Genomic DNA, 25,478 nt, shown 5'->3' on the forward strand with positions numbered 1-25,478 from the left:
AGCCGGACTTGGGTATCACGGGGCTGTCAACCTCGTTCCGTCTGTCCCCAGATCGGTCTGCCGGTGTGGTTGCCCCGGTTGCTGTCCGCAGTGGGGCTGAGCCCTCGCCTGTGGTTGATTGGGAGGTCGTTCCAAGGCGTGGCAGGCAGCGAAAGACGTCCCCGGAGGCTGATCAGAAAGGTTTCAGGTACTGTCTCTGGCTGAGCCAGATGCAGCTGCCTGCCCTGTTTCAGAGGATGATTCTCACTCAGCCCTCAAGGGCCGAGCAATCGCAGAGGGTGGGCTTATTGGTAGTTGGGAGCTCCAATGTTAGGCGCGTAATGGGGCCCCTTAGGGATATGGCGGCTAAGGAGGGGAAAAAATCCAGTGTGCACTCCGTGTGCATTCCGGGCGGGGTCATTCCTGATGTGGAAAGGGTCCTTCCGGATGCCATGAAGAGCACAGGGTGCAGCCAGCTGCAGGTGGTGGCACATGTCGGCACTAATGACGTGTGTCGCTTTGGATCTGAGGAAATTCTCTCTGGATTCCGGTCTTGCTTACGAGATGAAGGCAGAGCTCACCATCTGCAGCATCGTTTACAGAACCGACTGCGGACCTTTGGTGCAGAGCCGGGTGGGGGGTCTGAATCAGAGGCTCAGACGGTTTTGCGACCGTGTGGGCTGCAGATTCCTTGACTTGCGCCATAGGGTGGTGGGGTTTCGGGTTCCGCTGAATAGGTCAGGCGTTCACTACACTCAGCTGGCGGCTACACGGGTAGCGGAGGCTGTGTGGCGTGGACTGGGTGGTTTTTTAGGTTAGGAGGCCTCGGGAAAGTACAGGGTGGGCTGCAATCTCAAAGGGTGCATGGCAAATACAGGACGTGCTTGGATCAAGGAACAGTCGGAATTGTAGTTGTAAATTGTTGTAGTTGTGTTGGGAAAGTCCCTGAGCTTCAAGCGCTAATAGAAAGCACAGAAGCTGAAATCGTTATAGGTACAGAAAGCTGGCTAAAGCCTGAAATAAGTTCTGTAGAAATTTTTACGAAGTCTCAGACGGTGTTCAGGAAAGATAGATCAGGCAGAATTGGTGGTGGAGTGTTCGTGTCTGTCATTAGTGGTTTATCTTGTAGTGAAGTCGAAGTAGATACTCCGTGCGAATCGGTAAAGGTGGAGGTTATACTTAACAGCCGAACTAAGTTAGTAATAGGCTCCTTCTACCGACCCCCAGACTCCGACGATATAGTTGCTGAACAGTTCAGAGAAAATTTGAGTCTCGTAACAAATAAATACCCCACTCATACGGTTATAGTTGGTGGGGAATTCAACCTTCCCTCGATATGTTGGCAAAAATACTTGTTCAAAACCGGTGGTAGGCAGAAAACATCTTCCGACATTGTCCTAAATGCTTTTTCCGAAAATTATTTCGAGCAGTTAGTCCACGAACCCACGCGAATTGTAAATGGTTGCGAAAACACACTTGACCTCTTAGCCACAAACAATTCAGAGCTGATAGAGAGCTTCATGACTGATACAGGGATTAGTGACGCCGGCCGTGGTGGCCAAGTAGTCTGGAACCGCGCGACCGCTACGGTCGCAGGTTCGAATCCTGCCTCGGGCATGGATGTGTGTCATGTCCTTAGGTTAGTTAGGTTTAAGTAGTTCTAAGTTCTAGGGGACTGATGACCTTAGAAGTTGAGTCCCATAGTGCTCAGAGCCATTTGAACCATATGATTAGTGATCACAAGGTCGTTGTAGCTAGACTCAATACCGTTTCTTCCAAATCCACCAGAAACAAACGCAAAAAAATTTCATTAAAAAAAGCGGATAAAGTGTCACTAGAAGCCTTCCTAAGAGAAAATGCAAATGTAGGCGAGATGTGGCTCAAATTCAAAGATATAGTAGCAACAGCAATTGAGAGATTCATACCTCATAAATTGGTCAGAGATGGAACTGATCCCCCGTGGTACACAAAACAGGTCCGAACGCTGTTGCAGAGGCAACGGAAAAAGCATGCGAAGTTCAGAAGAACGCGAAATCCCCAAGATTGGCTAAAATTTACAGACGCGCGAAATTTGGCACGGACTTCAATGCGAGATGCCTTTAATTGGTTCCACAACGAAACATTGTCTCGAAATTTGGTAGAAAATCCGAAGAAATTCTGGTCATATGTAAAGTACACAAGCGGCAAGACGCAGTCAATACCTTCGCTGCGCAGTGCCGATGGTACTGTTACCGACGACTATGCCGCTAAAGCGGAGTTATTGAACGCAGTTTTCCGAAATTCCTTCACCAGGGAAGACGAATGGAATATTCCAGAATTTGAAACACGAACAGCTGCTAGCATGAGTTTCTTAGAAGTAGATACCTTAGGGGTTGCGAAGAAACTCTAATCGCTTGATACGGGCAAGTCTTCAGGTCCAGATTGTATACCGATTAGGTTCCTTTCAGATTACGCTGATAAAATAGCTCCCTACTTAGCAATCATATACAACCGCTCGCACACCGATAGATCCGTACCTACAGACTGGAAAATTGCGCAGGTCGCACCAGTGTTTAAGAAGGGTAGTAGGAGTAATCCATCGAACTACAGACCTATATCATTGACGTCGGTTTGCAGTAGGGTTTTGGAACATGTACTGTATTCAAACATTATGAATCACCTCGAAGGGAACGATCTATTGAAACGTTATCAGCATGGTTTCAGAAAACATCGTTCTTGTGCAACGCACGAAGTAATGGCCGCTATCGACAGGGGATCTCAAGTTGATTCCGTATTTCTAGATTTCCGGAAAGCTTTTGACACCGTTCCACACAAGCGACTTCTAATCAAGCTGCGGGCCTATGGGGTATCGTCTCAGTTGTGCGACTGGATTCGTGATTTCCTGTCAGGAAGGTCGCAGTTCGTAGTAATAGAAGGCAAATCATTGAGTAAAACTGAAGTGATATCAGGTGTTCCCCAGGGAAGCGTCCTGGGACCTCTGCTGTTCCTGATCTATATAAATGACCTGGCTGACAATCTGAGCAGTTCTCTTAGGTTGTTCGCAGATGATGCTGTAATTTACCGTGTAGTAAGGTCATCCGAAGACCAGTATCAGTTGCAAAGCGATTTAGAAAAGATTGCTGTATGGTGTGGCAGGTGGCAGTTGCGGCTAAATAACGAAAAGTGTGAGGTGATCCACATGAGTTCCAAAAGAAATCCGTTGGAATTCGATTACTCGATAAATAGTACAATTCTAAAGGCTGTCAATTCAACTAAGTACCTGGGTGTTAAAATTACGAACAACTTCAGTTGGAAAGACCACATAGATAATATTGTGGGGAAGGCGAGCCAAAGGTTGCGTTTCATTGGCAGGACACTTAGAAGATGCAACAAGTCCACTAAAGAGACAGTTTATACTACACTCGTTCGTCCTCTGTTAGAATATTGCTGCGCGGTGTGGGATCCTTACCAGGTGGGATTGACAGAGGACATCGAAAGGGTGCAAGAAAGGGCAGCTCGTTTTGTATTATCACGTAATAGGGGAGAGAGTGTGGCAGATATGATACGCGAATTGGGATGGAAGTCATTAAAGCAAAGAAGTTTTTCGTTGCGGCGAGATCTATTTACGAAATTTCAATCACCAACTTTCTCTTCCGAATGCGAAAATACTTTGTTGAGCCCAACCTACATAGGTAGGAATGATCATCAAAATAAAATAAGAGAAATCAGAGCTCGAACAGAAAGGTTTAGGTGTTCTTTTTTCCCGCGCGCTGTTCGGGAGTAGAATGGTAGAGAGATAGTATGATTGTGGTTCGATGAACCCTCTGCCAAGCACTTGAATGTGAATTGCAGAGTAGTCATGTAGATGTAGATGTAAAGCATGGTCATCGAATCCATGCTCTCTGAAGATATTAGAGCACATGAACTTTACTGAAACCAGTGTAGGTTCTCTGCCAACTTTTCTTCCAATGATCAGCTCTTGTACCTCGACCATCTATACAAAAAAACTCAGCAACCAAAAGTCTACCAATTTTGTGTCTCTTGACCTCGACAATCCATGTGAGCGAGTACTGAATCCTGGTCTTTGAAACTCCAAGACTGAATAGTGCCATTTAACTGTGTTTAGCATACTGTGTCCTTCCTATTCAATCTTCCATTCCTCTTAACCATTCAAAACACCAATTCCTAGCCTATCGTCTGTCACAATGAAGATATTTTCAACTCTCGACTCGTACACTAAAAGTAAGCCTAAACAACAATGACACACCTTAATCCTCTACCCCACTCTGCAGAAATCAGACTCTCTCTTCCAGTTTCAACTCTAGTTCAATCAGTTCACGTGCTGCTACAAGCAATGGCTTCTGAAGATCAATCCTTACAGTACCTAGGTACCGATTCAGTGGCGGGCTGGTGGATTTGCTAACGGTAGGCTCGAACAACGTGCAAGTATCATGGAGATGCTCTGAAATTCAAATGGCTATTCCAGGAGAAAAGGCTAAGTTCTTTTCAAGGAAAACTGTTGAGAAAATTTCGGCATGCAGAACGGACTTACTGCAGCCACCGTATATTTCCCGTAAGGACCACAAAGACAAGAGAAATTAGGGCTCGCACAGAGGCATATAGATAGTCTTTTTCTCTCGCTCTAATTGCGACTGGAATAAGAAAAGGAATGACTAGTAGTGTTACAGGGTATCCTCTGCCGCGCGCCGTAAGATGGCTTGCGGAATATGTATGTAGATGTAGATTATGAGGAGAACCACAAGAATGTACAAATTTGTGACTTCTAATCAGCCATTTTCGATAGTCGTGTCGAATTAATTAGCTTGGAAAAAATTCGATCATCAACTCACATAGAAACATCACTTAATAAGGAAAAGAACGCCCACAACTGTAGAGTGCATACCTCTGCGTTATCTAGATTTTTACACTTCGGAGTACTCTGCACATTCCGCATGCTATAGTACAACCACTCATCCTTCCACCTCTAGTTCCAGTTCTGACATGCTTTTCGAATCTCGACCAACCTTTCATCAACCTAACACTATATCCTGTCCCAGGGCAACTTCAGACCCCCATTCCCACACAATGAAATATTGTCCAATCAGATTGAACCCTTCTCCTCCATACTTCTTGTAGTTATCATCCTCTCCCGTCCTTTCCTCCTTACGAGCATTACCCGTCTCCATCCTTGTCTGCCCCAGAATGTATGTTTTCTCATCCTTGTACATTATATTCGTTCCCATATAGTAACCTGCTTGGCCCATCAGTTTCTTCACGTCTTGTGATACCACAAAATCAAATAGTATCTTTCCCATCGGAGGTGTCTTTTACTGCCGCGCGGAATTAGCCGAGCTGTCTAAGGCGCTGCAGTCATGAACTGTACGGCTGGTCCCGGCGGAGGTTCGAGTCCTCACTCGGGCATGAGTGTTTGTGTTTGTCCTTAGGATAATTTAGGTTAAGTAGTGTGTAAGCTTAGGGACTGATGACCTTAGCAGTTAAGTCCCATAAGATTTCACAAGCATTTTTTGTCTTTTACTTTGTACAGTATAATGGAGTGTCAGACATTGTTACTTTTAATATGTCTTCCACATCAGCAAAATTGGTTAAGAAATTCGGACTCTTCACCTCGTCTGAAAACCATCTAGCAGCTTTACAACTCATGAAAACATCTCCATGTGGTTATCAGTGTTTTGTGCCGTTGTGCAGCTCACGTCTTTCTTGGACAGTACTGAAGACGACCCACTAACACGCTGCAGTCGTACACGCCTCAACAATAAGTGAACGCGGCAGGAGAAGAACAGCTGGTAGCCTAAGTCGTAAGGATGCTTCATGACCGTCAGGGGCTTCGGCTTGATTTGGATTATAGCTCCTGACTCACTTCCGTTTCGAGCTGCAGACCAGCGTTAATAACAAGTTAATGCGGACGTAGCCCTATGTGAGTATATGCACGCGACGATATATTGTAGCGAGTATTCGCCCTATGCGTAATTACCGGTACTAAACCACACATTTTGATTGATCCATTATGATGTTAAGACACTGATGATCGTTCACACTAAAAACAAGAGACTTCTATTTTGCGTCATATGTGATCATCTTATTACTATGAATATGGTACAAAAATAAAAAAAAAGCAGAACTTTTATTGCAAGCGAACTGCTTTAGACTTGCATACGAATATTTTGCCTGGGTTTAGTCACTTAAGCGCTTTAAATAATTTGGAATGTGCTGTTTGCCTGACTTACTATTATTCTTTTTTAAGCTTACGTAAAACGCAGTCCAGTAGTGTCACTTTCTGTGCTAATTTTTTGGAAACATTCTATATTATAAAAGATATAACAAGTCGTTCGAAGTAATTGTGTTACCGATAAATACGATCCGAAGCAGTTCAGAAGCGGGCCCTAGATTTGCTACCTGCAGATTCGATCAACACGCGAGTATTGTTGAGATCCTTTGTGAACTCAAACTGAAGTCCCAGGAGTGAAGACGACATTATTTTCGCGAACACTACCGAGAAGTTGCATAGGCAAGATAGAGAAACTAGGGCTTCGTGTAGGCAGTTCTTTCTTTCTCGCTGTGTCTCAGAGTGTAATAGGAAAGGAAATGACTAGTGGTGGCACATGTTCCATCCTCCAAACACAATATGGTGACTTGCGGAGTATGAACGCAGACGTAGATGTAGTGTCTCTCTATGACCAGTAGTGGTACGTTATACCATCCTCCAAAAACGGTATAGTGAGTTGTGGAGGATGAACGCAGACGTAGATGTAGCGTCCTTCTGATGACATATTTTTTGAACGAGCAGAGCAATCTCAACCTGATGATTGCGCTTAACAGTTAAGTAAAAGGAATACGTATTTTACGGTAATTATCAAACTTCTCGCCACAGAATTCCTAGAAGTGGAGTTGAACAAAATTTGTTACAATTGTTTGATAGATGTTTGCTACGATATTAAAGCAAACTCGTAATAACCGCATGTCTGATGCGTATGCCGCAAGTGCGCAGAGACTGCAATTTTTGCCATAGGAAAACACCGTCATTTATAGAAAAATTAGGAAGCTCGAGATTTGCACGAAACTGTACAAAAATGTCTGAGCAAAAGCGAGAATATTGCAGGGTACACCATCTTTTGAAACGCGAAGGGAAAGCGTGGCATCGTATTCGTGGTGCTGGTTTCGAAGACTGACTTTATCGTCTAAGCACAATAAGCTTGCTTAATTCATCAGTGTATCATCGCTATTCTCTATAAAAGTCAATATCGATTCATAATCCGTTTTAAACGACGAGGAGATCCTGAGAGGAAGCAATCATTGTCACCATTAAGGTTTCCTCTACAGATACACCTTTCTTTGTTGGTAATTTTAACATTACCTCAACAACAAATAGGTAACTGCAGTGCTGATACACTATTAGCTCTTGGTGTTCTGACCAAAATCTGTTTATTAATTTCACATTCTCTGCAAGAAAATTTCAAGGCAATATGAATGAACCCTGGATGAAAAAAAAAAAAAAAAAGTTCAAATGGCTCTGAGCACTATGGGACTTAACAGCAACGGTCATCAGTCCCCTAGAACTTACAGCTACTGAAACCTAACTAACCTAAGGACATCACACAACACCCAGTCATCACGAGGCAGAGAACCTGGATGCAACATTGATGTCTTATTTAGTACAAAAACACCTAGAAATACTATAAGCGATACGTCCTTTCCCAAAGAAAGCAACGAATAATTACGCCCGTTGGATGGAACACAAACTTCTAGTCAGTCGCCCTTGGTTTGATAGCCAATAAGAACCTCATATTCCTTTCATGAACACAGATAGGAGATAATGTGTTACCTTACAATTTCAAACTGAAGTACTTTCCGCAGAATACCAAATTCTATTTCAGACCGGCTCACCATCGAGTAAGTGTAAAAGATACAATTCGACAGGTGAAATTCAAATATTAAACAGAAATTTTGGTAATTAATGATAAATAGAGACAGGAAACCTCCAGAGGAATGTAAGGCAAGAACGAAAGTGCTTTACAGATATCAACAGAAGGACGGAAGAAATTATGACCACATATCATCACTGAACCGCTGCTCTTGGCAAGAAAAGGCTTTCTTTGGCATGATCAAAAGATCTGCCCTAACCAGAAATTAGCGCAGAAGACATCTTAACACTATGGAATAAGTATTCCAGCTCCAATAACAAGTGTAGAACCCATGCGGACGTTTGCCACTGTAGGCAAGAGTCTTCTCTCTCATTCTTTGAATGTGGAACATTAAAAGCCATCAGATAACTTCTTAAGAGTTAACATACTCACCATACTGAAACATTTAAGCACAGTGTTCATGAAAATTATCGTATCTAATTCCTTTGTAGAGGTTAAAATATTTGCTTTAGAATTGTGTTGAATGTGCTTTTCACTGTGAGGAAACAGTTACAAAATCCCAACATATGTGGGCGATTCGTTCAGCGAAAGATGATATCTCTGTGAACTTCTGCGAATGACATCTGATAGAACAACCATTAAAATCATATTTTCAGAGATATATGACCCAGAAAATGTTTTAGAGACAGTACTTAGAGATGGAATGAGAATGCCTGTAAGGTAATTTGGTTGTCGTCCGAAGGGACGAATTTTACCACGGCATGAATAGTCAAGTCTAGTATAAACGTCACATCTGACAGGAGAGACTTTGAAATTCAGAATACATTCACTAAAAATGTGATTAAAAATCGCAGCTACTTAATTTTTCCGCGTCGAAAGCAAGAGAGTCCGCGTTCAGTATGGATCTGCGAATTTTGTCACTAGCTTTTTCTCAAGATGAAGAGTCAGTAGTGCCGTTACACTGTCCCAAGAGGCAACCTATAACCAGTCATGCTCACAGTCTTTGTATGCACTCAATAATTCCTGTTAGGAAAACTTTATACTGATTCCATACACTAGAAGAGTATTCCAGTGTAAGTCGTAGACGAAAGACTATGTACACGAAAGAAAAGCTGCAGCCCCCGGAAAAAATAAATATGAATTAATTTTAAAAATCTGAAATGTAGAAGTGTTTAAATGAATTAAAATGTTATATCCACGGGAAAAAGCCAAAGTTCAAAATAAAGCTTAAGTAGATATTTGTGTATATGCTGCTTGACGCTGCGGCACACCAGTCTATCAAAATACGTAGAAGACTTTCGGTGAGCTACGAATAGAATTATTGGGAGAAAGTCTTGCGAGGGAGGCTACACACCGTTAATAACGTCTGAAGCTAAAAATAATCGTTACACATTCATGGTTTTAATAATGCGGTGAAAGAATTTATTGTTTTCTGTAGTCCGAAGACTACTAAGTTCCAAACGTTTGTGGAAAATAGCTGAATGCGAGAAAATGTGGCTGGTGTCTAAAACTAATTACTGGTGAGAGAATAGGTAATGGAAACCACTTGCCTCTTCAAATTGACACTCATAAGCTCGGCTTTCTAGGCACGATAAGTTAAGATCAAATGGAATTGTATACCACACTGCAACTCGGGTAACGCAGCTCTCTTTGAAGCTGCTGAAAATATGTGACAGTCGTAGCCGTGTAGCAATAATGAATGTGACGTTTGTGTGGAAAACACAAACAATATTTTCTCTCTCCTTTATATATCATAATTGAGTTACTAATCAAACTGTAATCAATGATAAATAATGTCTGTTGGTTCATCTACTTAACTTGACACAAAACTCAATTCGAAAACTAGTCCATTTCGTGAATGCTAAGCGAGATTACAGTGAACAGATATGTAAATAATAATTATACTTTATTTCTTGTGCAAAATAGACTACCACTGACCTACAGGTGTTTCACCAAATACTAGAGCTTTATAAAGGTCCCATTTCATATTTTCATAATTAATGAGCATTGATTTGTGTATAAGAAGAGTGAATAGAGCTTTAATGAATTAATTTGGTAACTGATGACACTGTTGGCAGAAGTATATTCTAAGGGTTACGCACTTCAATGAAAAAAAAGTTTTCTTCAAATAACTTGCGGCAATGCAGCCGGGTGAGATCGTGGACAACAGCCGATATTTGAAAAGGAGCACAGCCTGCCATTTTCAGAGCAAGATCGCCTTGAAATATGGCAGGGTGTGCTCCTTTTCAAATATCGGCTGTTGTCCACGATCTCACCCGGCTGCATTGCCGCAATTTATTTGAACACTGTATAACCCCGGGGGTGGGGGGTGGGGGGGAACTCGGGTATCACAAAGGCTTTCTTTTTCACACATTTATTTGCGAAGCGTTGATTTTCTGTCTTAAGTCTGACCGGTTATTACAGGTGACTGGGATGTGGATGTGTGTGTGTGTGTGTGTGTGTGTGTGTGTGTGTGTGTGTGTGTGCGTGGTGTGTGTGGAGGACAGTGTCGCGTTTACAGTTGATAATGAGGATGATGAGTATGATGATGCGAAAGGAGAGACTGTCACATGGTGCCAGTTCACAGTATACTCCGTGAGAAAATCTAGAGAGGTTTGGGATTTAACCTAGGATACTTGCGCAAAGCCTGGAGATCAGGGACTTAATACCAGCTTCTCCCCTTTAACTGATAGCCACATACTGGCAGTGCAAGAATTTTCTCACTAACAATAGTCGAACCGAATACACAAAAGCTGACAGTTGCCGTACGATAGCAATTTTTACTGCACTAGGAAAAAGTAAAATGAGAAAACATATCTCTGTATTCTTTTCACCAGATACTCGTATATCACCAGTAAAACATGGATATGTCAGTTATCTTTGTCATAGCGGGTAATGTCATTTACGGCCTCACAGGTAACTGAAATGAAGTGAAGTCGTACGGTGCTGTCTCATGTGCCTGAAGCACACTAATATTCCATCCTTGTTTGTGGATCAATATCCACTGGAAATAAAATGCTGCAACTTCCTGCCAACAGAACATTGAACCAGTGGCTTTTTGTTGTGAGATACGTCGTACAGCTGACGGCATTGTGGAACTTGAGCAAACGCTTTTGGGAACCAACAGTTTCATTACATCTATTTCTGACTTTTGGATAGCATACGCAGCGTTCCAGCCTATAGTCAAGCGGCAGAACGCCAGTCGGAAACGAGAGAGAGCACAGAGGGCTGTGAAGGAGACGTCAGCCAACTGCACGCTGATCGACCCCTCTCTAGGACGACAACGTGACAGTAACGGCCTCTAAGTGAAGTCAAATTCTACAGCAGTATCTAGATTAGGCGCTTCAAGACAAGCGACTTAGGAACTGTATATACTGAAGAGATTTCTAATTTTGTCTCTCGCCCTTTGCTTGCGACACATGTGTGTAAATACAAAGTTAAGTATTGTAATCGTTTCCTTTTGTAATAAAACTAATTAATACGATATGTTTGAATGTTGTCTAGTGATCCGAGAAGGCAGGCTTTCTAGATTCTACATATTTGACGGCAAGGCAGGATTCAACATTGGCGACGAGTAATAACAAGAACACAGTGCCTGACGTCCATGGATCTTCTTTTGTGTTTTGCTGGCGCCTTAATTCTACATTGTCTTTTCTTTGAAAGTGTGTATTTCTTTGCTTCAACAGTGTATCTTATAGTGTTTTTGCTAAACAGTGTTTTCGGTGGGCATTGTGGAAATTTTCTTTGCTTGTGCGTTTATTTTTATTGTGTGCCTTGTCTGTTTATTGCATAATTGTCTCTTCCGATATGAGAAACCCACCTCTTCCACCCCCCTGCTCAGGTGCCTCAGATGCAAGCGATAGATGCAACGCAGCTAACACAGATATTTCAGTTTCAGACCCAACAAATCGCATCTCTACTCAATACAGTACAGCAGTTACTGGTGAACGCTGGACGCCTGACAGAACAACAAACTACGCCTGTTGCTCCGGGTGCCGTAGCGCCGTTTCGCTGGTTTAATGAAGAAGTAAAATGGCTCAAGTGGTTGCAGCAGTTTAAAGCCCGCGTAATAGCTCACAACGTACCAGGTGCTGCGTAACTCCATTACTTTTTGTCAACAATAGGAAGTGCAGTGTTTCGCCTCATTCAGGAATTGTTCCCTAACGTCACTTCGTGTGAACTTTCCTATGATTGGGTTGTATATTCGTTAACTAACTATTATGACTGACAAGTGAATGTGGTCACAGCGTACCAATTCTTTCATTGCGCGAAACAGTCAGAACAAACTTAGCTCGAATGGGTAACAGATTTGCAGGGTATGACGAGGAAATACAATTCAAATGTGCTTGTGGTGCTTTATATACTAATGGTATGTTGCAACTCACAATCGTGCACAATGTGACTGATGTCAAACTTAGGGAACAGATTTTGAAACAGTCCAGTCCATCATTCCAGCACGTAGTGCAAATTCTAGATCATTACGATTCAGGTGCTGTGTCAGCCGATAAATTTAAGCAGCCGCCGATGTGTCGGTTCGAGTCATCCCTTGCTCGTGACTGACCCATTGGGCAGCAACAGCCTGCGAGTTCCATGCCACATGAACAGTTCTCTACACAGGTGAACAGAAATAAGTCTCTTTCGTTTTTACGGCAAAAACGCCAAGACCGTCCGTCAAGTCAAGCACAGTGTTACGCTTGTGACAAGCAAGGTCACGCACAATCCGTCTGTTTGCAACGAAACAAACATATGAATTCTGCCCACTTACATAAATCTAGTCACAAGGACAATTTAATTAATGCAGTGTATTTAAAGCCTGCAGCAAGCATTAGCTAAACTAGCAAGCAAACAGTTTCTTCTGTGCTAAGCCAGTCCAACAAACTTTTTGTTCATTTGCATATTAGTGGGAAACATGTGATATTACAGTTGGACACAGGCAGCTCTGTTACATTGATGAATAGTAACACGTATGAACTGTTAGGTTCCCTACACGTGTCTAAAACCAGTACGCACCTGACGGCTTGTTATAGACATGACATTCACGTTCTCGGAAAATGAACTTTGCCTGCTATGTATCGCTCACATACGTGAACTGTTACTTTCACTGTGCTACAATCACACGATTGTGAGAACATATTTGATCTTGATTATTTTGATTTGTTTGGCTTTCAAATTCAGGACAATGTGTTGTCAGTGACTGCATTCAATGCAAAAGAGAGTGTGAAAGGCTTCCATAAACTTTTATCTGAAGGTTTAGGTAAGGCTAATAATTTTGTTGCACATATTACTATGAAAGACGATGCTCAACCGAAATTTTTCCGGCTCAGAACTTCCAATTGTATTAAGGGACAATGTGGCTGCTGAACTTTAAGAATTGGAAGACAGCGGAAATATTGCGCCCATACAAGTAAGTCAGCGGGCACGTCCACTGCTTTTGCTCCCCAGACCTTCAGGTCGTATTCACCTCTGTGTTGACTTTAAGTCTACAGTCAATCCACAAACTAAGGTTGAAACTTATACATTGCCACGCACGGAGGATCTCATAGACAGATTAGGCGCTGTTCTCTGCTTTTCAAAAATGATTTGCGCGACGTATATCTTCAAATACCTCTAGATGAAGAATCTCAAAGCGTATGTGTTATGAACACTCGTTTGCGGTTGTTTAAATATGTGCGTTTGCCTTTTGATAGTGATTCCGCACCACTGTTTTACGATGGTATTTGGAACAATTGACTCCTCAAGTACCAAATTGTTCAAACTATTTGGACGATATTGTCGTAGCAGGTCGTAGACCTCATGAACACATTGCAAGTTTGCGTGCTTTGTTTCGTGTGTTATCTGATGCAGGACTGGACAAATGTGACATTTTAAACCCGAGTGGCAGTATCTTGGTCATGTCATAAACAGTCAAGGTGTGCATTCTCTACAGTCACATACGTTAGCCATATGTGACCTGCCAGTTCTTCTCAGTGTCACAGAATTGCAGTCTGTCCCGGGAAAAATGAACTATTATATTCGGTTCATACCGAATGCTGCACAAATCGCAGCTCCATTTCATCGCTTGGGTCGCGAGAACGTCCCCTTTGTTTGGACAGATGACTACCAAGAAGCTTTTCAAAAACCTAAAGATGCATTGCTCAGTGATCGATTCTTGGTTCAGTTTGATCCTGACAAACCGGTTGTGTTGACGCTTCCTCTTACGGAATCGGTACAGTGCTTTCACACAGAATTGGTGATAAAGACAGGCCTATTGCTATGGCATCAAAAGTGTTGTCCAAAGGTCAGTGTAACTATTCAGAAATAGAGAAAAAAATTGGAAATTTTTGGTAAGCTATTGTGGGACCAAACTGCTGAGCTCATCGGTCCCTAGGCTTACTCACTACTTAGTCCAACTTAAAGTAACTTATGTTAGGGACAACACATACACCCATATGCGAGGGAGGACTCGAACCTCCGACGGGGAGAAATAGAGAAAAGAGGCATCAGCTACTGTATATGGTGTCACCAAATTGCACCACTATTTGTATGGCAGACAACTGTACTTAGTAACCTATCACAAGCCATTGCAGTCCTTATTTCACCCGACGAAGCCGGTTCCTGTACAAATTGCAAATATTGGATTTGTTGCTGTCTCAATACCAGCGCGAGATTGCGTATCGTCCGACGGCAATGATGATGATGTTTGGTTTGTAGGGCGATCAACTGCGCGGTCATCAACGTCTGTAACAAGACCCAATTTTTACACAGTCCATTTTCTTTCACAATCAAATATAGTCACTGTCACAAATGATGAAGATGATGATGATGAAATGATGAGGAAAATACAACACCCAGTCCCCGGGCAGAGAAAATCCCCAACCTGGCCGGGAATCGAACCTGGGACCCCATGATACAGGCGAAGTATCGTTCGACAGCTCAACATGGTAAAGCGGACGCACTTTCACGTCTTCCGATTGGCCCTGATACAGGCATCGACGCTTCTACTGCATCTTGTTGTCACATCGATCTTCAGGATTGTGCTTCAGTCCTTTCCTGTGAACGGTAGGAAACTTGCACAAGTGACTGAAGCTGGTTCAGATTTGAAGATTTTGCTAAAATACATTTTCACACCTTGGCCTCGCTCATTGCTTAGCATAACGAACTCTGTAGTGCGCCGATACTTTGCACATTGGCATAGCCTCGTTCTACAGCAAGGAGTTTTTCTTGTTGGCCGGCCGGAGTGGCCAAGCGGTTCTAGGCGCTTCAGTCTGGAACCGCACGACCGCTGCGGTCGCAGGTTCGAATCCTGCCTCGGGCATGGATGTGTGTGATGTCCTTAGGTTAGGTAGGTTTAAGTAGTTCTAAGTTCTAGGGGACTCAGATGTTAAGTCCCATAGTGCTCACAGCCATTTGAACCAGTTAGTCTTGTTCAAAATGACAGTGGACAATCACGTGTGCTGATTCTCAAAGCTTTTCAAAAAGAAATGTTGCACTTACTTCACTAAGGACTCTGGGGGATCATTCGTACGAAACAGTTAGCGCTTCGACACTGTACTTGGCATGGTGTGGACACCAAATAGGACAGGTGACGTCACAAATTCAGGCATGTGTAGAAAATCGCTCCGCCACAAAAATTCTCTGCTTGGCCTAAGTCGCAATCACCATGGCAACGTGTACAGATAGACTTTGCGGGACCTTTTTGGAACACTCGTTGGTTGATTGTGGTAGACGCTTATAGCAAGTTTCCTTTTGCTGCGCCAATAGATTCGAGAACGTCACGTAGCACAATTCAGATATTGTCCTCTACTTTTTTCCTCAAAGGTTTGCCTGAAGTCATGTTGTCGGACAACGGCCCTAGTCCTCTACTTTTTTCCTCAAAGGTTTGCCTGAAGTCATGGTGTCGGACAACGGCCCTCAGTTCACCTCAAATGAATTTTGAAACATTTTGTGAACGCAATGGCATATTGCATCTAACTAGTGCACTGTTCCATCCACAGTCTAACGGCGAAGTTTTGAGAGAACGTTCAAGCAGCAGATGACTAAACTTCACACCGAACACACCAGGATTCAAACATTGCAACTGCTTCTCACGTTCTATCGTTCGCATCCACGAGTTCGGCCATCGACGGCCGAACTGCTTCACGGCCGCCGCCATCGGACACTACTCCACCTGCTCCACCCTCCTCAGCATCCGGCGCCGAAGGAAGGCTGCAAGTATAGCTACGCGCCGCATGATATTGTGTTTTACAGGGTTTTTAGAGGCAGCAGACGGTGGGTGCGAGGCGAGATCCTTCGTTGACTTGGCACATGCGTGTATTTCATTTCAGACCCAGACGGATTGCAGCGCCCCCATCACGCCACTGTCATGTGCATGGTGATCCTTCCGTGTCTCTTCCCCCAGATTCAAGGATCCCGAGGACAGGCCGGCCATAGCAGCCGCCAGAGGGTGTCATCACGACACCATGGGACGACCCCATGGAGACGGAGCCTTCATCTCCTGCACCTCCTCTCGTCCTATCGATGGAGCTGGACCCGCCCATGACGCAGCAGCCGACACTTTGTACATTTTATGGGCCTCGGGAGGTGGACGTGTACCCTTCTGGGGGACGTTTCCTCCAGAGCGAAGGCCAGATGGTACGACCGGAAGCCTGATGTCACCTGCAGCCACAGCTTCCGGTCCAGCGCAGCGTCCATGATGCTGCCTCCCCTCTCCTTGTCGAGCTCCTTACGACGACTGTCGGTCGCTTTTGGGAGGAGGGGGGGGGGGAGGGTTGGGGGAGGAATGTTCTAGCGTAAAGTGCCGGAACGCCAATCGGAAACGAGAGAGCACAAGGGGCCGTGAAGAAGACGTCAGCCAATTGCACGCTGACCGACCTCTCTCTAGGACGACAACGCGACAGCAGCGGTCTCTTGTGAAGAGGACATAAGCGCCGTGCCGACTAGTCGCGACCACATCTACAGCAGCATCAAGGTTAGGTAGTTTAAGACCAGCGACTTAGGAATTGTATACACTGAAGAGATTTCTTATTTTGTTTGTCGCACTTTGCTTGCGACTCGTCTGTGTAAATACAGAGTTAAGTATTGTAATCATTTCCTTCTGTAATAAAATTCATTAATACGATCTGCTTGGATGTTGTCTAGCGATCCGAGAAGCCGGGATTCAACACAGAGAGAAAACAGCTGGCTTTAAAATTAATTATGTTTATGAAACCTATTCAGATTTTCACAAATCAGGTCATTTAACTGAAAATAAATCATAACGTTAGAATGATTATAATTTTACAAGTACATCACAGATATAGGATGGCAATTTTATTGTTCCAGTAGCTGACAGGGGAAGAGAGTAGCTAACAGGTATGTAAAACTATATAAAACATGACGCTAATACCACCAAGACCCATTATGGGGTATTGGTTCCAACGTTTGATTCCTATTATGGAATACAAACATGACGAAAGGTACCCTCTACTCCTTACCACTTCAGAGAACAAAAATAAAATTAACTTCTAGGTTCTTTGGCACAGAGAGTATTAAGTGCAGAACAGGGAATCAGTGATCATAAGGCCGTTGCAGCATCCCTGGATATGGAAGTTAATAGGAATATAAAAAAAGGGAGGAGGGTTTATCTGTTTAGAAAGAGTAATAGAAGGAAGATTTCAGACTACCTAACAGATCAAAACGAAAATTTCTGTTCCGACACTGACAACGTTGAGTGTTTATGGAAAAAGTTCAAGGCAATCGTAAAATGCGTTTTAGACAGGCACGTGTCGAGTAAAACTGTGAGGGACGGGAAAAACCCACCGTGGTTCAACAACAAAGTTAGGAAACTACTACGAAAGCAAAGAGAACTTAACTCCAAGTTTAAACGCAGCCAAAACCTCTCAGACAAACAGAAGCTAAACGATGTCAAAGTTAGCGTAAGGAGGGCTATGCGTGAAGCGTTCAGTGAATTCGAAAGTAAAATTCTATGTACCGACTTGACAGAAAATCCTAGGAAGTTCTGGTCTTACGTTAAATCAGTAAGTGGCTCGGAACAGCATATCCAGACACTCCGGGATGATGATGGCACTGAAACAGAGGATGACACGCGTAAAGCTGGAGTTCTAAACACCTTTTTCCAAAGCTGTTTCACAGAGGAAGACCGCACTGCAGTTCCTTCTCTAAATCCTCGCACAAACGAAAAAATGGCTGACATCGAAATAAGTGTCCAAGGAATAGAAAAGCAACTGGAATCACTCAACAGAGGAAAGTCCACTGGACCTGACGGGATACCAATTCGATTCTACACAGAGTACGCGAAAGAACTTGCCCCCCGTCTAACAGCCGTGTACCGCAAGTCTCTAGAGGAACGGAAGGTTACAAATGATTGGAAAAGAGCACAGGTAGTCCCAGTCTTCAAGAAGGGTCGTCTAGCAGATGCGCAAAACTATAGACCTATATTTCTGACGTCGATCTGTTGTAGAATTTTAGAACATGTTTTTTGCTCGAGTATCATGCCGTTTTTGGAAACCCAGAATCTACTCTGTAGGAATCAACATGGATTCCGGAAACAGCGATCGTGTGAGACCCAACTCGCTTTATTTGTTCATGAGACCCAGAAAATATTAGATACAGTCTCCCAGGTAGATGCTATTTTCCTTGAATTCCGGAAGGCGTTTGATACAGTCCCGCACTGTCGCCTGATAAACAAAGTAAGAGCCTACGGAATATCAGACCATCTGTTTGACTGGATTGAAGAGTTTTTAGCAAACAGAACACAGCACGTTGTTATCAATGGAGAGACGTCTACAGACGTTAAAGTAACCTCTGGCGTGCCACAGGGGAGTGTTATGGGACCATTGCTTTTCACAATATATATAAATGACCTAGTAGATAGTGTCGGACGTTCCATGCGGCTTTTCGCGGATGATGCTGTAGTATACAGAGAAGTTTCAGCATTAGAAAATTGTAGCGAAAAGCAGGAAGATCTGCAGCGGATAGGCACTTGGTGCAGGGAGTGGCAACTGACCCTTAACATAGACAAATGTAATGTATTGCGAATACATAGAAAGAAGGATCCTTTATTGTATGATTATATGACAGCGGAACAAACACTGGTAGCAGTTACTTCTGTAAAATATCTGGGAGTATGCGTGCGGAACGATCTGAAGTGGAATGGTCATATAAAATTAATTGTTGGTAAGGCGGGTACCAGATTGACATTCATTGGGAGAGTCCTTAGAAAATGTAGTGCATCAACAAAGGAGGTGGCTTACAAAACACTCGTTCGACCTGTACTTGAGTATTGCTCATCAGTGTGGGATCCGTACCAGATCGGGTTGACGGAGGAGATAGAGAAGATCCAAAGAAGAGCGGCGCGTTGCGTCACAGGGTTATTTGGTAACCGTGATAGCGTTACGGAGATGTTTAGCAAACTCAAGTGGCAGACTCTGCAAGAGAGGTGCTCTGCATCGCGGTGTAGCTTGCTCGCCAGGTTTCGAGAGGGTGCGTTTCTGGATGAGGTATCGAATATATTGCTTCCCCCTACTTAAACCTCCCGAGGAGATCACGAATGTAAAATTAGAGAGATTCGAGCGCGCACGGGGGCTTTCCGGCAGTCGTTCTTCCCGCGAACCATACGCGACTGGAACAGAAAAGGGACGTAATGACAGTGGCACGTAAAGTGCCCTCCGCCATACACCGTTGGGTGGCTTGCGGAGTATAAATGTAGATGCAGATGTAGATGAAAGTTGCTGCTCTATCTTCGTTTATACAAAACCGAAGAAAGGAATTTAATGTAGACTTGTAGAAGTAGCCAACAAACATGATTAAAGGTACCCGTCTACTCCTTACCACGTCAGAGAACAAAAATAAAATTAGCTTTTAGGTTCTTTGGAACAGAGAGTATTAAAGTCGCTGCTCTATCTTCGTTTACACAAACCCGAAGAAAGGAATTTAATGCAGACTTGTAGAAGTAGCCAACAGATAATTTACTGTGCGTGATTTAGGGAATGTTAGGAAATGACACACTTACACTATGTGATCAAAAGTATCCGGACATCCCCAAAAACATAAGTTTTTCATGTTAGGTGTATTGTGTTGCCACCTACTGCCAAGTGCTCCATATCAGCGACCTCAATAGTCATTAGACATCGCGAGAGCGCAGAACGGGGCGCTCCACGGAACTCACGGTCTTCCAACGTGGTCAGGTGATTGGGTGTCGTACGTCTGTACGCGAAATTTCAACACTCCTAAACATCTCTAGGTCCACTGTTTCCGATATGATAGCGAAGTGGAAACGTGAAGGGACGCATACAGCAAAAAAGTGTACAGGCCGACCTCGTCTGTTGACTGACTAAGACCCCCGACAGTTGAAGAGGGTCGTAATGTGTAATAGGCAGACATATATTCAGACCATCACACTGGAATCCCAAACTGCATCAGGATCCACTGCAAGTAGTATGACAGTTAGGCGGGAGGTGAGAAAACTTGGATTTCATGGTCAAGCGGCTGCTTATAAGCCTTACATCACACTGGTAAATGCCAAACGACACCTCGCTTGGTGTAAGGAGCGTTAACATTGGACGATTGAACAATGGAAAAACGTTGTGTGGAGCGTCGAATCACGGTACACAATGTGGTGATCCGATGGCAGGGTGTGGGTATGGCGAATGCCGGGTGAACGCCATCTGCCAGCCTGTGTAGTGCCAACAGTGAAATTTGGAGGCGGTGGTGTTATGGTGTGGTCGTGTTTTTCATCGAGGGGGCTTGCACTCCTTGTTGTTTTGCGTGGCGCTATCACAACACAGGCCTACATTGTAAGCACCTTATTACTTCCCGTTGTTGAAGGGGAATTCGGGGATGGCAATTGCATCTTTCAAACGATCGAGCACCTGTTCATAACGCACGGCCTGAAGCGGATTGGTTACACGACAATAACATCCCTGTAATGGATTGGCCTGCATAGAGTTCTGATCTGAATCCTATGGAACACCTTTGGGATGTTTTGGAAAGCCGACTTCGTGCCAGGCCTCACCGACCGACATCGATATCCCTCCTCAGTGCAGCACTCTGTGAAGATTGGGCTTCCATTCCCCAAGAAACGTTGCAGCACTTGACTGAGCATAAGCCTGCGAGAGTGGAAGCTGTCATCAAGGCTAAGGGTGGGTCAACACCATATTGAATTCCAGCATTACCGATGGTGGGCGCCACGAACTTGTAAGTCATTTTCAGCGAGGTGTCCGGACACTTTTGATCACATGGTGTATGAACCATTTAATTACAGAAAGACGCCCTGTTAGCAGAACGGCGTTCCTCTCGCCACGGTGATGGTATACGTCAGCAGCGCGGCCATACGCTCTGCTGGCAAGACGGGTGATTTTAGGGCAGTTCGCTGTGGGCAGACATTTGGGTTTCTTCATCTCCGAAGGTGTGCGGGCATATCACTAATTACACTGCTTGAGAAGCACCCAGAAGGGAAGTTTCAAGGCCCTGAGAGGGTATATAATATTATTTCAGCGATAAAAAAGTCGAATCAAATTTACTTATCAGTATGACGCTAGAACACTTCCGGTCTCAAGTCGTGCACTATTTCTTTTGGGTAGAGGTTGATAAAATGATTGTATCCTTTCCTGAGACAAACTGACGCACAACCACTGTAAATGGTCCTCGATAGCCCAGATACTGGCACTGGGACCAAGTTGACGACCCTGGTGGTCCCAGGCAATTCCCTTTAGAGACAGATCTTGAGAATACCTCAGCATCATGCCGAAAGTTCATAGAGATACACGGCACCTGTGGACGAGCGTTAGCCTGCTAAAAAAAATGCACCAGGACACCGTCGTATGAAAGGTAATGCATGAGGACGCATGATGTCTGTGACACACCATTGTACCATCAGAGATCCCTCAATCACTACAAGACGTGACCGATGGCTCCTCACACCATGGCTCCAGGCGTAAAACCGCAGTGCTTCTCCAAAATACCGGAGCAATGGGCTCTCTGCCCAGGTCGCCACCACACGATAACGATGAAGATGACGATGGTCATCCAGGATAGTGCGGCACCACGATTCATCGCGGAACACAGTGCAATGACGTTCACCAGCAGTCCATGCTCCTCAGTCATGGAATCACTCACAATGCATCCGTTTCTATGCGTTAACGGCACTCTACGCTTGAGGCGGTAATTCTCCAGTCTGGTTGCTGCAGTCTCCAACCAATGATGCTGGGATTTCTCTGCCAGTTATCGGACGCTAGACGCAGATGCGAAGGGGCGGCGTTGTGTTTGATGCAGAGTACGGCGGTCTTACCTCGTGGCTGTCAGACGAGGTCAATCAGAACGTTCCCATGTAGTCCAACACTGGGATACTGTCACATCCGATATGTCCCACAAATCTGGACACTGTACTAATTGGCACGCTGGTCAAATGCAGACCTCTCTTATGAGGCGTCGCACGTGGCGTCTTCATCTCTTTCACAGTGCTCACTCAACGTCTGACGCTGTCCACACCCCTTGTACAGTATACCCTACGAGATCTAATAACAACACAGAACGCAAACAACACACTTTCACTCTGACAGCCTTCATACATCTGATATCGTGTCTGTCTGTTGAACAAAAAGCGACTGACCGAGCATGTGCTCTGATTTGTTTACACTTCAGACGACCCCCATCTTCGAAATGAAAATGCACCACTCTGTAGTTACCACATCATGTCAAAATGTTCCAAGGGACACACTATGGATATGAAACCTGCGGGTTGCATGCTGTCAATCTTAGTGAATACCTAAGAGACCTCAATGGACGAGAATGCGTGCCTGGGAACAATCTCCAGTAATCTCCCTGAGTCTGGACAGTGGTTAAGGTTCTTGAATCGGTGGTGTTACTAGTTACTTCACGACCCACAAAAGGTGTTGACATGCTACTCCCTTAGGGATGCATAAATCAAGACAATTGAACGAAGATTCGATGGCTAACCACAGCGTTACCTCTCTGGAAAGTGATTACAGAACTCCTTAGTGTTACGAAGACTAACGAAACTGCAGGGGGATTTTATGACGCAGACAGGGAATCTGCTGGCACCTGGCAGCTGGTACCTGGAGACCAGAGCAGAGTAGGCCGTACCTGGCACTGGCGGCAGGTGTGGCTGCTGCTCCGCCCACTCCTTCAGCTGCTGTATCTCATCCGCAGACATCTGTAACACAGCGGAGACCAACATGAGAAGAGAATATTTTGTTACTTTGTCCAACTTGGTGTTTAGTGCACTCCAATGGACGTAGAAGCTCCTGTTGTTCAGTTGTGAACACTTGAAAATCCCCTAAGGGTCAAGACTGGCAGAGGAGAAAAATTTTGAGCAATTTGTGTCGAGATTCAATAAAAAAGGAAAATAATTCAATGATTTAAACGCAATGTTCGAAGCAACTATTGGTCGTTTACTAGGATTTATTAAAAACAATCCGAACTCACGGAATGAGGCCAGTTAGGTCTGTGGAGGAGAGCTGTGACCTTCGTCTCGAAGTACATTACACAAAATAAAGTCTTGATCACATGTTACCTTACTAAAACTCAGTACCCGTTTCGGCTTTGCAGCCATCATTGGATCTAAAAATTACAGCAGCCGGACATAGGTACGTTGTCAGTACTTGATTACGCGCCTACGTGACGCTGCTCTACTTTTTAGATCTGATGATGGCTGCAAAGCCGAAACCGATACTCAAGTTTTAATACAGTAGCAAGTGACCAAGGCTCTGACATACACAATACCATCCAAATTAATAAATTTTTACAGTAAGCGACCTTCAGACGTTACAGTTATTGTCTTTTCAAATACCAACTCCTCTCGTCTGATTGTCTAGGATACTTCCTTTATTTATTGCTGGTGTTTATTCGAAAATGCAAGAATATGTGAGAAGTGCATAGCGTCTGCGCGATAGGGAAGCACCCGAGAGACTATCTTTAATCGAAATTCGTAGCATTCATATGAACTGTATTTTCAGGAAACGATTATGGTTCGCTGTCAGCTAAGGGAAATTCGTGACTTCTCAGTTGCCACTGTGCTCTAGCAAACACTCCTAAGAAAAACTGTTTCCAGAACAGGAGGTTTGTTTCTGACACACTTGGTACTTCCAACCCGATAAAAATCTATAAACTTACTTAGTAATAAACTTTGCTCAGACAAGGAAAGAAAAAGCGTACGCCATTTCTTAATGGAAATAGGAAGGCAGCCTAGGGTATAACATCCTACTGACGAGGAACTCATTGTAGCGCATGCTCTGATCTCGATATGGATAAGAAATCAGCCGTGTCCTATTCAAAGGCATCTATCCCGGCATTTATCTTTAAGGATTTAGGGAAATCACAAATGGTCGGAAGGGAATTCTGACCGTCTTTCTCTTCATGAGGACTTCTAGTCGTGGAATACTTCGCGCACCCATCACCTCCTCTGTCAAGAGATACATAAAAAACTTGTTGCTGAGCCTCGCGGCCTTGAAAACAACTGACTCGATCACACTTACAGGTGTGAATCAAGTAGTGGGTTTGGACACCGATGAATCAAAGCTGACTCATTAATCGAAATATATTCTGAAAAAAGGTTTACAAACAAAGAGGAAAATAAATGTTAAGCTCTGAAACCGAGAGGAAAGACAGCACTAGTATTCAATACCAGGTTCACATGTGCTGAAGCATCGATTAAAAGTTACGCAGAAGGTGACCGGCGGTTTTCTTCCGATGAGATCACTTACGTACCACGAACAGTAAACGTCATATTCGGTTTTAAAGGGCTCTAGGTACTCCTGCATCTGGGTGAAGCCTTATAGACAGACTTTCGCCAACATGGTCACTATCGCGAGTTTTTCTGTGATAAACAGTGACTACGTGGACGGTACGTAGTGACTGCTCCAGGACACCAACAAAAGCGAGGGTGAGTTGTTCTGCCAGGCTCTAATTGAAATCTCGATGCTAGAAAGAAAACAGCTGTCAGGGTAGTCACCCATTTCTATTGCCATCATGAACGGCCGTTCATACGGTAAGTTATGTTCGTCTTACAAGCGAGTTCTGAGGGATTTCTATAGATACGTTGGAATACCTGGCTATTCATAATCACTGTCTACCACGAAGATATCACTGTGACCCTGACGGCCTTCTACAAAACAAGGGGTCTCTTTAACGGTCACAGCCATCTTGGTGACCATCAATAACAGCAGCTTGAAAGGTGTAGCATTAAATCTACCTGGCTCAGTGTTACCTCTCAACAGAGGGAATGATGATACGTAATTTCTGTGTGAATCTCCTCTGGGACGCACACACAAACACACACACACACACACACACACACAGACACACACACACACACACACACACACACACACACAAAATGGGGAGGCAGCAATTTTTTATTTTAATTATTATCTTAGTTTCCTTACAAAATAAAAGTAGTATCAAGCATAGCAGCACAATGTACATTGAAAGAAGCGGCTTCCAATCCAACGTTAGCATTAATGACTGAAAGTCAATCGCTGCTACAGTAGTGGAGTGAGATAACAACTGTCAAAGGAATAAGAATATAGCGTGATATACCATACTTTGAGGTTCGCCGATGACACTGTAATTCTGTCAGAGACAGCAAAGGACTTGGAAGAGCAGTTGAACGAAATGGATAGTGTCTTGAAAGGAGGATATGAA

The 25,478-nt window shown here is 44.0% G+C and overlaps 1 protein-coding gene across 1 annotated transcript in view; it reads right to left on the reverse strand.

Annotated features, from left to right (window-relative positions):
- The window catches only part of LOC124616482 (alpha-tocopherol transfer protein-like), a 139,011-nt gene that overhangs the window by 66,334 nt on the left and 47,199 nt on the right, over positions 1 to 25,478 (reverse strand). Inside the window, exon 3 of the mRNA XM_047144792.1 lies at positions 22,920 to 22,989. Within this exon, the coding sequence (XP_047000748.1) occupies positions 22,920 to 22,989 (70 nt within the window). The remainder of the gene's footprint in view (positions 1 to 22,919; positions 22,990 to 25,478) is intronic.

Source organism: Schistocerca americana, chromosome 5, assembly GCF_021461395.2.
Source record: "Schistocerca americana isolate TAMUIC-IGC-003095 chromosome 5, iqSchAmer2.1, whole genome shotgun sequence".
NCBI classification, from domain to species: domain Eukaryota; kingdom Metazoa; phylum Arthropoda; class Insecta; order Orthoptera; family Acrididae; genus Schistocerca; species Schistocerca americana.